Source organism: Gorilla gorilla, chromosome 10 (genome assembly GCF_029281585.2).
Source record: "Gorilla gorilla gorilla isolate KB3781 chromosome 10, NHGRI_mGorGor1-v2.1_pri, whole genome shotgun sequence".
Taxonomy (NCBI): Eukaryota; Metazoa; Chordata; class Mammalia; order Primates; family Hominidae; genus Gorilla; species Gorilla gorilla.
The window spans coordinates 15,926,539-15,940,074 of NC_073234.2; the positions used below are offsets into that span (position 1 = coordinate 15,926,539).

Sequence of the window (13,536 nt, forward strand, 5' to 3'; positions counted from 1 at the left end):
ATTGATGGAGTGTATCTCAAAATAATAAGAGCTACTTACAAACCCACAGCCAATATCATACTGAATGGGTGAAAACTGGAAGCATTCCCTTTGAAAACCAGCACAAGACAAGGATGCCCTCTCTCACCACTCCTATTCAACATAGTGTTGGAAGTTCTGGCCAGGGCAATCAGACAGGAGAAAGAAATAAAGGGTATTCAAATAGGAACAGAGGAAGTCAAACTGTCCCTGTTTGCAGATGATTGTATATTTAGAAAACCCCATCATCTCAGCCCAAAATCTCCTTAAGCTGATAAGCAACTTCAGCAAAGTCTCAGCATATAAAATCAATGTGCAAAAATCACAAGCACTCCTATATGCCATTCACACACAAACAGCCAAATCATGAGTGAACTCCCATTCACAATTGCTACAAAAAGAATAAAATACCTAGGAATACAACTTACAAAGGATGTGAAGGACCTCTTCAAGGAGAACTACAAACCACTGCTCAATGAAATAAAAGAGGATATAAACAAATGGAAGAACATTCCACGCTCATGGGTAGGAAGAATCAATATCATGAAAATGGCCATACTGCCCAAAGTAATTTACAGATCCAATGCTATTCCCATCAAGCTACCACTGACTTTCTTCACAGAACTGGAAAAAACTACTTTGAATTTCATATGGAACCAAAAAAGAGCCCGCATTGCCAAGGCAATCCTAAAGAAATAGAACAAGGCTGGAGGCATCACACTACCTGACTTCAAACTATACTACAAGGCTACAGTAACAAAAACAGCATGGTACTGGTACCAAAACAGATATACAGACCAATAGAACAGAACAGAGGCCTCAGAAATAACACCACACATCTATAACCATCTGATCTTTGACAAACCTGACAAAAAGAAGAAATGGGGAAAGGACTCCCTATTTAATAAATGGTGTTGGGAAAACTGGCTAGCCATATGCAGAAAGCTGAAACTGGATCCCTTCCTTACACCTTACACAAAAATTAACTCAAGATGGATTAAAGACTTAAAGGTAAGACCTAAAACCACAAAAACCCTAGAAGAAAACCTAGGCAACACCATTCAGGACATGGGCATGGGCAAAGACTTCATGACTAAAACAACAAAAGCAATGGCAAAAAAGGCAAAATAGACAAATGGGATCTAATTAAACTAAAGAGCTTCTGCACAGCAAAAGAAACTATCAGCAGAGTGAACAGGCAACCTACGGAATGGGAGAAAATTTTTGCCATCTATCCATCTGACAAAGGGCTAATATCCAGAATCTACAAAGAACTTAAACAAATTTACAAGAAAAAAACAACCCCATCAAAAAGTAGGCGAAGAATATGAACAGACACTTCTCAAAAGAAGACATTTATGCAGCCAACAAACATATGAAAAAATGCTCATCATCACTGTCACTAGAGAATTGGAAATCAAAACCACAATGAGATACCATCTCACACCAGCTAAAATGGCGATCATTAAAAAGTCAGGAAACAACAGATGCTACAGAGGATGTGGAGAAACACGAATGCTTTTACACTGTTGGTGGGAGTGTCAATTAGTTCAACCATTGTGGAAGACTCTGGCAATTCCTCAAGAATCTAGAACTAGAATTACCATTTGACCCAGCAATCCCATTACTGGGTATATACCCAAAGGATTATAAATCATTCTACTATAGACACATGCACACATATGTTTACTGCAGTGCTGTTCACAACAGCAAAGACTTGGAACCAGCCCAAATGCCCACCAATGATAGAACAGATGAAGAAAATGCAGCACATATATACCATGGAATACTACGTAGCCATAAAAAAAAGATGAGTTTGTGTCCTTTGCAGAGACATGGATGAAGCTGGAAACCATCATTCTCAGCAAACTAACACAAGAACAGGAAACCAAACACTGCATGTTCTCACTCATAAGTGGGAGTTGAACAACGAGAACATATGGACACAGGGAGGGGAACATCACACACCAGGGCCTGTCCAGGGGTGCAGGCCTAGGGGAGGCATAGCATTAGGAGAAATACCTAATGTGGTTGATGGGTGCAGCAAACCACCATGGCACGTGTATACCTATGTAGCAAACCTGTACGTTCTGCACATGTACCCCAGAACTTAAAGTATAATACAAAAAAAATTACCGTTAAGTAATCTACCTTCTATAGTCTACAACCTATAATAACTCCTATACCAACAAGTTAAGGAGGGGAAGATAAATTTAGATGTGACAGCTTAAGGACACAAACCATTTAATCCTCTCTACAGGTTTTCATACCTAGAATCTTACCAATTGCTCTTAATACAAGTATATGTCTGACTGACAATATACAGATTACAGTAAGTCTTCATGTAATGTCATCGGTAGGTTCTTAGAAACTGCCTTTAAGCAAAAGGAAGTATAGTAGCAGGTCTTTGAATAAAGTTGTTTTCATTTCATTGTAACAGTGATGAGGGGGAAAAATAAGTTCAGCTTGCAGATCAGCTTGGTACTGCCCATTAATCTCATTGTTACACTTAAAGTCCTTGCAATGTTAAGTGAGCTCTGATTAGGTCTATGATTCTCCTTGAAATTAGTTTCCACAAGCTCACCTACATAGACACAATCCCAAAAGATGCAGGACAGACTTTGCTTCATTAAATATGTACCTCGTAAGTAATGATTTTCTGGATGGTAACTAAGATAAAATGACTGATTTTATTTTACTAAATAATTACCTACCCCTCCTCCTAAACCAAGAGGGGGCTCTTCCTCAAGCAAGAATACTAAGTTCAAAGTATTTTAAGTTATGAATTTATGGTCACGACAGAGGACATCACACAAAGGAAAAAACCACCAGGTCAAATGCAAATAAACTGGCAAATAAAATTTTCATTATACAATTATCACTTGCTCTGTGGGAAAATGCTCAAGAGTATAGGCTTTTTTTTTTTCATTCAAAGATATCAACATCAAAGTAAATTGGCAGGGGTATATAGCTCAGTGGTAGAGCATCTGACTGGCAAAGTAAATTTGAACTTGAATTACCATAAGTCCTGCCACCATTCTTCTCTTCTCAGCTGTCAAATACATTGCTAACACTAGAAAATCCATAATCTTATTTTTCTACCCTGCCAATACCCACTACCAAAGAGACAGTAAGCTAAGATTCTCATATAAATTCCTCCACAAAAAGACTACTCCATCCAACCATATGAAACTGCAGTTGTGATCCCTAGTCCTGAAAATCATCAATACTTGTGATGTTTTCATAGGTTACCAGTCTGCTTTCAAGCAAAGCCCATCATGTTAAGCAATTCTAGAAGAGTGGCTGATAGCTAATGTGCTAAAAAGCAACCACCAAAAATATCAAAGGCCTCTAACTAGGGTAAACGGGTGATTCCAGTATTCAAGGAAAAAGCTAATTATACTTGGCATGGGTTGCATTCCTTTTCAGCTGCTCTTAGTCACCCTATATACAACTTCGTAAACAAAGATAGTCATTAACTTCTGGATAACAACGTGCTTAAGAATGTACCGCTGTGTGTGGTATAAGCTAGTGTACCTTTCAGGAGACTGCCAATGAATTCTTCATAATGGGATTTAGCAGTACACTAAGATGACATTCAAGAACTGTACGCAAATGTAATGCCTCTTTTCTTAATAATGGCCCTCAAACAGCCCTTGAAAATCAGTGCAACAAAACTTGGCCATCTGTTCACAAAACTTTCAAAACTGAAAAACAATAATCTACCATATAATAAGATATTTTAATATAAAAAAAGATTATTTGAACAGTCTAATTCAAGTTTCAACTGTTTTCAAGTCTTTAAGTCACATAACTGAAAATTCCCATTTCTATCTTGAGAAAAAATATTTCCCAGCGGAGGAATCTACGAGCGTCTATGATGGATGGTTTTAATTTTATATCCTAGGAGTTTTAATGCTGATGAGATTAATGAGCAGTACCATGCTGATCTGCAAGCTGAAAAGACAAATAAAAGATAGTGAAGGGGTAGGAACAGAATCTCCCCTTGTTCTCTGGAAGCAGCCTTTTGTATCAGAGTAGGAATTCCCAGGTTACAAGAATAGATTCTAAACAAAGCAACTAAGAATCATATAAAACAAGTCAATGGATTGACTGTAATCTGGCAGGGTCTCTGCCTAATCACATTGTTATTACTAGGTTAAAAAGCAAAGGGCTTGCACCTGACAAAAAGGGCTAACGAAAAGCCAACTGGATCCAACACAAAACAAACTTGTCAAAACCTTCTCTTCACCACCAGTAACGTGTCATTACCAAAATAATCACATTGATGGTAAATAATTTGTTGTATCTGCAACTGGAACTCAGCAAATTCTAACCTGGGCCCAAGTATTATATTACCCATCTCCAAATGTGACATTCTATCTAGCACCATCCAGACAAGAAAGCAGAGCAAAAGACTCTAGCAATGGAAGTGTTTTTTTTTTTTTTTTTTCTTGAGACAGGTCTTCTTGTGTTGCCCAGGCTGGAGGGCAGTGGTGCAATCATGGCTCACTGCAGCCTCGACCTCCTAGGCTCAAAGCAATCCTCCCACTTCAGCCTCCCAAGTAGCTGGGACTACAGGTGCATGCTACCACACCCAACTAATTTTTGTATTTTTTGTAGAGATGGGGGTCTCAATATGTTGCACAGGCTGGTTTCAAACTCCTGGGCTCAAGTGATCCTTCCACCTCGGTCTCCCCTAAATTGTTAGGTTTACAGGCATGAGCCACCACACCAAGCCTAGAATGGAATTCTTAAAACTTAACTGTATACAGACTTTAACAACTCAAAGAAAAAAATCTGAAAAACCGAAATTGGCCATGAAGGCTTTACATATTGCTTTTCTAGTTCCTCTAAGCCATAAGGGATTATAAGATGAGTAAAACAAATACAGATTTTTTAATTCTATTTTTTAAAAATTGTTTCAGGCCTGGAGTGGTGGCTCAGGCCTGTTATCCCAGCACTTTGGGAGGCCGAGGCAGGCAGGTCACTTCAGGTCAGGAGTTCAAGACCAGCCTGGCCAACATGACGAAACCCCATCTCTACTAAAAATACAAAAATTAGCCGGGCAGAGTGGCATGCACCTGTAATTCCAGCAACTTGGGAGGCTGAGGCACAAGAATCGCTTGAACCCAGAAGGCAGAGGTTGCACTGAACAGAGAACGCGCCGTTGCATTCCAGCCTGGGTGACAGAGCGAGACTCCATCTCCAAAAAAAAAAAAAAATGTTTCAGCAACCTGTAATGTTTTGAGTTTTGAAAAAATGCTACGACTAAAAACTCAGAACAGATAAATGATTAGTTTTCTCTTTCACTTTCAGGCCTCAAACTTCACTCTTCAATAGCTTTTTTTTTTTTTAAACAAACCCAATGATCAGGTATGTACCCACACAGCTTGTCCATGTAACTACCTTCATGTCGTAGCCATATGTCTCTCGAATGTCTTCATCAGAGTCTGTTTCTTCATCATCATAGTCCATTGTTTGTCGAGGAGAAGATGACACACTGCTCACTACCCGGTTAAAAGCAGACTGCTGGAAACTAGGTAAGTGTCCCTAAACAACAAATAATTCCAAGATGAACAGCAAGACATGCTAAACAGACAGGGTAATTAATGTGTGCTTAAGATCACCAAAATGTAATGAATAAGCAACGTGGCTAACAGAGTTCTTCAACAGTTAGTAGAAATCAAATTATTTGATTATGATGCCAAAGTCCACCTGAATGATATTCCCAAGAATATTTCACTAAGTACGTATCCAAAAAAAGTGCTATAGTGTATGTTGAAGGAGAATGCAATGGATAATTGCTGACAAGTTACTGTTATTTTCCTAATCAATTGGTAAGACAGACTCAATTTACTGTTTATACACTGACATATCCCATGAAATAGAAAAAGAATGTAAATCCTAAACTTGCCTGTAAGTCTGGATTGGCAGCTGCTTTTTGGAGTTCTGCACTGATGATCTTTTCAGTTTTTTCTCGAGCCGCCTGTTCCACCATACGCTGGCTCAACACAGATAGTTTGGCCAGGGCAGAGGATAGTTCATCTGTGGCTAGAGCCTGCCGCGCTCTATCTTGCCAACTCATAGCACGTTCTGTCAAACACTGTAGGGCCTCTCCTTCAGGTAACCGTACGGGCAACTTCTGAAGGGATACCAGGAGTGACAGAATAGTCTCTAGCCTGGGCCTTCGAGACCGCATACAAAGAGGGCAAAGGAATTTTACTTCTTTAGCTTGCCAGCTGGATCCTTTTTTTTGGGAACTTGATTTAGGAAGAGGAACACAGCTGTTATGGAACCAGTCTTTGCAGAGCTCACACTGTAGCATAAACCCACTGGCTGTCTTGCGGCAAATGCAAAATTTTACTTCTTCTATGCGGTCCACCATTGTCATCTTGGCTAGGTTGGCTGCTCTGAGAGAATGCATGGCTTCAATCTCTTTTTGCTCCCGTTCTTTGAAAACTGCCACCTGTACAAGACAAACATTTAATTGAAAAGAGTCACTGCAATATACCCCCCAAAATACCAAATCCTCAAGGCTGTGGGATCTTTCTCCCAAGTTATCAATTATAAACAGTTTCCTAAAATGTGGGGCCCCTGGCAGTTTCCATGCAAACATTCCTCATGTGTGAAATGGGCAAAGTGCTATCATATTTGATCATGTACATCAGTACAGTACTTTGGCCTCTTCTGTAGGGTGCGGTACAAAGATGGCATGCCTTGAAATCAAGCAACCTGGGTACAAAGCCTGGCTCTTGTACTTTTAGACTGTTAATACGGGGCACAAGTTTCAGAACGTCCGTTTTCTGAAAAATGAGAATACTACCAACCGTATTTTGCTGTTTTACGGATTAAATAAGATAACATATGAAAGTGCCTAACCTGGTACCTTGCACAAGGTAAACACTCTTAAAGTATTAGTTTCCTATCACCTCGTAATTCATTCCCTGGGGCAAGTCCTACACAAATTAATTTACTTCTCTCTGGAAGGCCTCTTCATGTTTAAGTAGAATAACAAAACTTGACGATCAGTTGTAACAACAGAGTTTTATGAAACTCATTTTAACAAAGTAAATAAAGGCAAACAAATTTAATTATCAATACTGTCAGTGCATTTTCTTGTTAAACTACTGGCAGCTTTCAAACAATTTTGAAATAATTTCCAGTCGTACTTGTCTAGCAAGATTGACTTGTTAGGCAGGCTCTCTAATCAGAGAATATTTTCACTGGCTTCAAAACGGAATCATTTGTAGGCAGAACGAGCTATATCACATGCAATTCCCTACTTTTATTATCCAGATTCATATTTATTTTCCATTTCCTCAGGCTCCTAGTAATCTTAACACATTCCTCCTATCCTCCAAAAAAGCATAATTCTCATCAACTACAAATATTTTAAGACTCATTAAGAGATGGAAATCTGTAGCCTGCTATAATTCCTTTGAAAAACACAATAGTAATAAGAGTCATAAAATGCTTATATTAAATTCTAACCCAGTAATTGCATTCCTAAGAGTCAAGTCTAGGAAATTTAAAAGAAGGAAAAGGTTATAAAAGAAGTTCACTTTATTACTTACAATAAGAAACTTAGTAACAGGCAAAATGCTCAAAATTAGAAAACTACAGCAGGTCCTCAAATAACATCTTCACGTTCAGTGTAGTTTCATTATAACACTGATGAGAAAAAAATCAATTCCTGGCCAATGCCACTGTCACTCACTAATTTACCAAAAACTGGATAATTATCTCGTTTTTATTACTCTCTCTTAAATGTAGGTTTAGCTCGAATTTTCTCAGTGTTTAATATCAGAAGTGTTTGGGGTCTTTATTTTAAAAGTCTGATGATGTTTTTGTGACCAGAAATATGCTGCAGGAACTTAACTCTTGTTTATATCAGTCTGTAGTAAAAGTGGGTTCATTATACATTGCTTCGCTTAAAGTTGCAGTGCAAGAAGCTATTGATAAAATTAAGTGAGGACTTACTGTACTCAGCAAACTATGGACAACTTGATGGAACAGCAGACAACTATTAAAACAACAATAAAGAACAGAGGTATGGAAAAGACAATTTTGGGAAAAGAGCAGAATACTAAACTTTTTGTACATCTTGATTATAAATATTTACTTTTAATGTGAAATATGTATAATCATAAAGCCAAAGTATATGAAAATAAAAAGTTAAAAACATAAAAACTGTGAGTCTGCTAATATCTTTACAGAGTTTTATATTCACCAAGCAAACTCAAGATGCTAGGTAATTTCTTACCACCATGGCTGTATCTCTGGTTTCCTCCAATCCTTCCTCCAGATCACTCAGAGGCTCCAGGTCCAGATCCTTTTCTTTTTCTTTTTCTATTAGTTCTTTTACTTTTTTCCTCCTATTTTTGCCACTCCCATATACACCAATGTCAGTTCGGGGGCTCAGCACCTACAAAAATAAAACCACCATTATAAACTCTGGTTTTTAAAAAAATCTTAAAAGTAAAAATAATAAAGGAGCCATTTGTTGACCGTTCAACCATGTCCCACGCACTTTCTTAAGGACTTTATACACATGATCTAATTTATTTCTCACAACAACCCTATGTAGTAGGTATTAATATCTACATTTTATAAACAAGAGAAACTGAGGCTGAGGAAGGAAATAACTTGCCCAAGGACACAGGGTTAGCAATTAAGGAGTCCACTCTCAAACCTGAAAGGATCTCATTCCAAAGCCTTTGCTCTTAACTACTATGTTCAACTGCTCAAGATGAAAGGGATGATGAGTATACAAATTTGTGCTTCGGAGAAATAAGATCTTTCAATGATAGGCTGGACGTGGTGGCTCACACCTGTAATCCCAGCACTTTGGAAGACTGAGGCGGGCGCATCACTTGAGCTCAAAGGAGTTCAAGACCAGCCCAGGCAACATGATGAAACCCCATCTCCACCAAAAATACAAAAAATTAGCCAGGCATGGTGTAGCATGCCTGTAGTCCCAGACACTTGGGAGGATGAGGTGAAAGGATCACTTGAGCCCAGGAGGCGACAGCTGCAGTGGGACGAGACTGCACCACTGCACTCCAGTCTGAGTGACAGGGCAAGACCCTGTCTCAAAAAAAACAGAACAAAACGATTTCAATGACTAGAGTCCAATAACAAGCCAAGGCCGACTGCTTCTTCTGGGGACAGCACAAGATTAACTGGAAATGAATCTGCCCAAGGTTCCAGATTTCAAGTCAACATCTGATATTACCTAGTAAGAATCACTTGTATAATGGTAATCAGATAAACTGAAAATAACCCTCACCAATACTATTACTACTTAAATTATCAGCTGCTTATGAGAGTGTTGAAGTTCAAGTACCTGTAACAATGTATGGCTAGAATTCTTCTTAAGAAACGTCCGCCCAGTCCGTTCTCTCCATGCCCGTGCTGCTGCTACCTGTGATTCCACTTGCGGCAGTGCTTCAAGACGCACAGGGATAGGGCGTCCTTTCGCAGACAAGCTCTCAAGCTGCTCCAAATAAGCGTAATTGCTGCCACTCTGAAAAACCAAAGTAGATTCTCACAATTTGAGTTCTCTTATGGGGTTTGGCAATATACTGTTGAAAGACCTTACAAAGTTTAGTGTTAGTTCTTTTATTAAATATTATTCTTTGAATGTAATTCCATCTCTTGAATTAATGTAACTTCCAATGTCCTATTTTTTGAAGTTTGTGTAAATTATTTTTTTAATGAACATGTCATCAATGATTTTATTTATTGAGAGTACCAGTATAACAACCAGTTCAAAGGACAATCTAAAGCACAGACATATATAAACACAGTTAGCAGGCCAGGCGTGGTGGCTCACACCTGTAATCTCAGCACTTTGGGAAGCTGAGGCAGGCAGATCACCTGAGGTCAGGAGCTCGAGACCAGCCTGGCCAACATGGTGAAACCCCACCCTTTGAAATTACAGAGGAAACACATGACAGTTACCTATACTTATTGACTTAGTCCTTCAATTCTAAATAAAACAGCCAATTAAAGATTCTCAGACATTCGAAGACAACAACTACTGCCTGAGCCAGGTCAAAAACGCATCAAACATAGAAGCTGTCCGGATAAAAACAAAAATAATTCAAAAAAACAGAAAAGAAACAGTGGCAGCTAAGCAGGTCCCAGAAAAACTCAACAGAAAAGAAAGTAAAAGAGAAGACACCCAGGCCAGGCGCGGTGGCTCACGCCTGTAATCCCAGCACTTTGGAAGGCCAAGACAGGCGGATCACCTGAGGTGAGGAGTTCAAGACCAGCCTGGCCAACATGGTGAAACCCCGGCTCTACTAAAAATACAAAAATTAGCTAGGCGTGCTGGCATGCGCCTGTAGTCCCAGCTACTTGGGAAGCTGAGGCAGGAGAATTGCTTGAACCCAGGAGGCAGAGGTTGCAGTGAGCCAAGATCACACCACTGCACTCCAGCCAGGGCAACAGAGCAAGACTCTGTCTCAAAAAAAAAAAAGAACTTGACACCCAGAATACGTTCCTTTTGGGGGCAGCAGTATAGTGGAAGTTGGTTTTCTTTTTGAGTACAGTTCTATAATTAAGAGTATTTATATACTTAACACTGTAAGTGCTGCTTAACGGTTTTTATGATTCGAGTACACTTTTATCTCTATCTAGCACTTATTTCATTCTGTTTTAAATTACAGATGTGTAAAATATGTCTCTCCAACTAGAAAATATGTATTTGGAAGACTCTACTTTTATACCCTATTTTATACCATAAGTCCTATTTTTATACCCTTCCCTTACATGCCTGCTCCCAAACATCTAGAATAGTAGCAAGAGTACTGTGGTGCTCAGTAAATGTTAATTTCATTTTATTTTTCTGCCGCTAATTTTAAAAGTAATTTATGCACATGGAAAAAAATTTGAATACAGTAGGTAACAAATTCCCTACTGCTAAAGAGTTAAATAACTAATTCCATCATCTTTCATAGCAAGGAGTCAATAAAAACAAGTAATATTTAAGTAGGTAATAATTATTCTAAATTATAAAATCAGACGAAAGAGTAAGTGAACTTTACTAGAATTATTTTATAGATGCTCCTCAACTTAGGACAGGGTTATGTCCCGTCGTAAGTTGGAAATATTGTAATTTGAAAATGCATTTAATAAAATTAACATACGAAACACAGCTTAGCCTAGCCTACCTTAAAGGTGCTCAGAACACTTACATCGGCATGACTGACTGGGAGCTGTGGCTCAGTGCTGCTGCCCGGCATTGTGAGAGAATGTCATACCACATATTGCTAGCCTGGCACAAGTTCAAAATTCAAAATTCGAAACACAGTTTCTACTCAATGCATATCACTTTCGCACCATCATAAAGTCTAAAAATCACAAATCGATCTAAGTTAGGGATCGTTTGTATTATGATTATTCTATTCTAAAGAATTAATGGTTTAAAAGATTAATCCATGAAACAGGCATTACCTGATAGGTGGGATAATCCAAAAGTCTTCTTACCTGAATAGCTTCCACTTTAGCGGTCCATTCTCGAGCCTTTTGCAAGGCTTCTTTCAAGGACAACACATTGGGTAGAAAGGCTGGAATGTTCTTGGCTTCATTCACAATGCTTTCTAAACTTGCCACACTGTGCCTCGGTCTAAAAGAACAATAAAAACAGAGTAGGATGCATGAGAAATCAACATTTAAGTAACATTTCAGAATGTTTAGAGAACTTTCATTTACATGATTTCACTGAATTCTTACCACAATCCTATAAGGGAGGCAAAGCAGCTAGTATCTTTCTTTTCCATCTCACAGATAAGAAAACTTCATAGATAAGAAAATGTATAAACATAAGTTTATAATAAAATAAAATATAAATTTTTACGGATAAGAAAACTTCAACTCAAAGAAAAGTTATTTTCCCCGGTCATTTAGTGTAATAAAGGACACATCTGAAATACTGATTCAGAATGAAGGTCAGATCTATGATCCTTTCACTATACTAGACTGCCTCTACTCTACTTCTCTACAGTACCTGAAATTGTCAGAGATGCACATTGGATAGCAATATAGAAAACAATAGACTAGAAATCCATTAATGTTGACAATGTACATTTACTTAAACTACATTCATTAACATTAGTTACACAAAGATGAATAAAGCATAGACCTTATCCTCAATGAATCACAATAGAAGATAAGAATTATGCTTCTACTGGGAACTAAAACCAAATTACTATAAACTCACTGTTATGGCAGGCAGTGATTAATTCTGCCCAGGAGAGTTGAGAAAGGCTTTGAAGTAGGCCTTATATTAGTACGATTCTGTCCAAATGAAAAGTTAAAGAAGTTAAAGAAACCAGGAATATAATGAACAAAGGCATGGAGAAACACTTGAAAAGCATTCATGGTTCAGTTTGCGATTAGGGGGTGATGTGGAGGGTTGGAGGCAGGGGATGGGTGGAAAAAGAGTGGGGCAGGAAAAAGGAATTTGGCAGGAAGAAAGATGCAGAGTCCTGAGAGCCATGGACTTCATCATATAAAGCAATGGGAAGGTACTGAGGCTGAAATCGTTCATCATCCACGAATCCTACTATGTGTTAGGCACTGTTCTAGGTCCTGGAAATTGCTCATGAGCAAAAATGACAGTCCTTGCCTCATGAAACCTTTCATTTATTTCTTTTTTGAGTCTCGGGGTCACCCAGGCTGAAGTGCAGTGGCGCAATCTCAGCTCACTGCAACCTCTGCCTCCTAGGTTCAAACGATTCTCATGCCTCAGCCTCCCGAGTAGCTGGGAGTACAGGCATGCACCACCACGCCTGGCTAATTTTTTGTATTTTTAGTAGAGACGGGGTTTCACTGTGTTAGCCAGGATGGTCTCCATCTCCTGACCTCGTGATTCTCCTGCCTCAGCCTCCCAAAGTGCTGGGATTACAGGCGTGAGCCACTGTGCCCAGCCTCACGAAACTTTTTAATCTTATGAAGATTATTCATAAGGAGTTTATGATGCTCTGTGGTAAGTGTAATGATAAATGAAAGTAAAAGTGCTATTGGAATACATACTAGGAGAACCTAATTGACGTGGCAGGGAAAGAAGACTTCCCAAAAGTGATGTCTAAGCTTTCTCATCCTTTCTGAACAAGACTTAATCAGGAAAGCTGGGGCCAGGGGCAGGGTAGGGTTGGTAGAGGTACACCACAGGAGATGGGCTGAAAATAAGAGTGCTCCACAGGAGAATAAAAAAAACATGCACAAAGATGCAGAGAAAGAACACAGATGTTTGAGGAACTGAGAGGAAAAAATCACAATGTTTGGAACATAGAATACAAGAGGAAGAATGGCAAGAGATAAGACTAGATATATAATTAAGCAAGAGGCTAGATGACAGATGGCCTTATAAATCAGGTTAGGGAATTTGGACTTCATCCTGAGGGCAACAGAAAACTAGAGAAGGATTTAAGTAAGGGAGTGAAAGTTACACCTGTATTTTAACAAAGTATTAGTGGCAGTATAGAGAATGAATTAGAGAGGGGTAAG

At 38.8% G+C, this 13,536-nt stretch overlaps 1 protein-coding gene across 2 annotated transcripts in view; it reads right to left on the reverse strand.

Moving 5' to 3' along the window:
- The window catches only part of KDM5A (lysine demethylase 5A), a 107,713-nt gene that overhangs the window by 16,920 nt on the left and 77,257 nt on the right, over nt 1–13,536 (reverse strand). For both annotated transcript variants that reach the window (XM_031001168.3, XM_063693735.1), the window contains 5 exons: nt 11,515–11,653; nt 9,368–9,547; nt 8,285–8,446; nt 5,936–6,487; nt 5,428–5,571 (listed from right to left, as the gene is read on the reverse strand). In XM_031001168.3, coding sequence (XP_030857028.1) covers nt 5,428–5,571; nt 5,936–6,487; nt 8,285–8,446; nt 9,368–9,547; nt 11,515–11,653 — 1,177 coding nt within the window. The remainder of the gene's footprint in view (nt 1–5,427; nt 5,572–5,935; nt 6,488–8,284; nt 8,447–9,367; nt 9,548–11,514; nt 11,654–13,536) is intronic.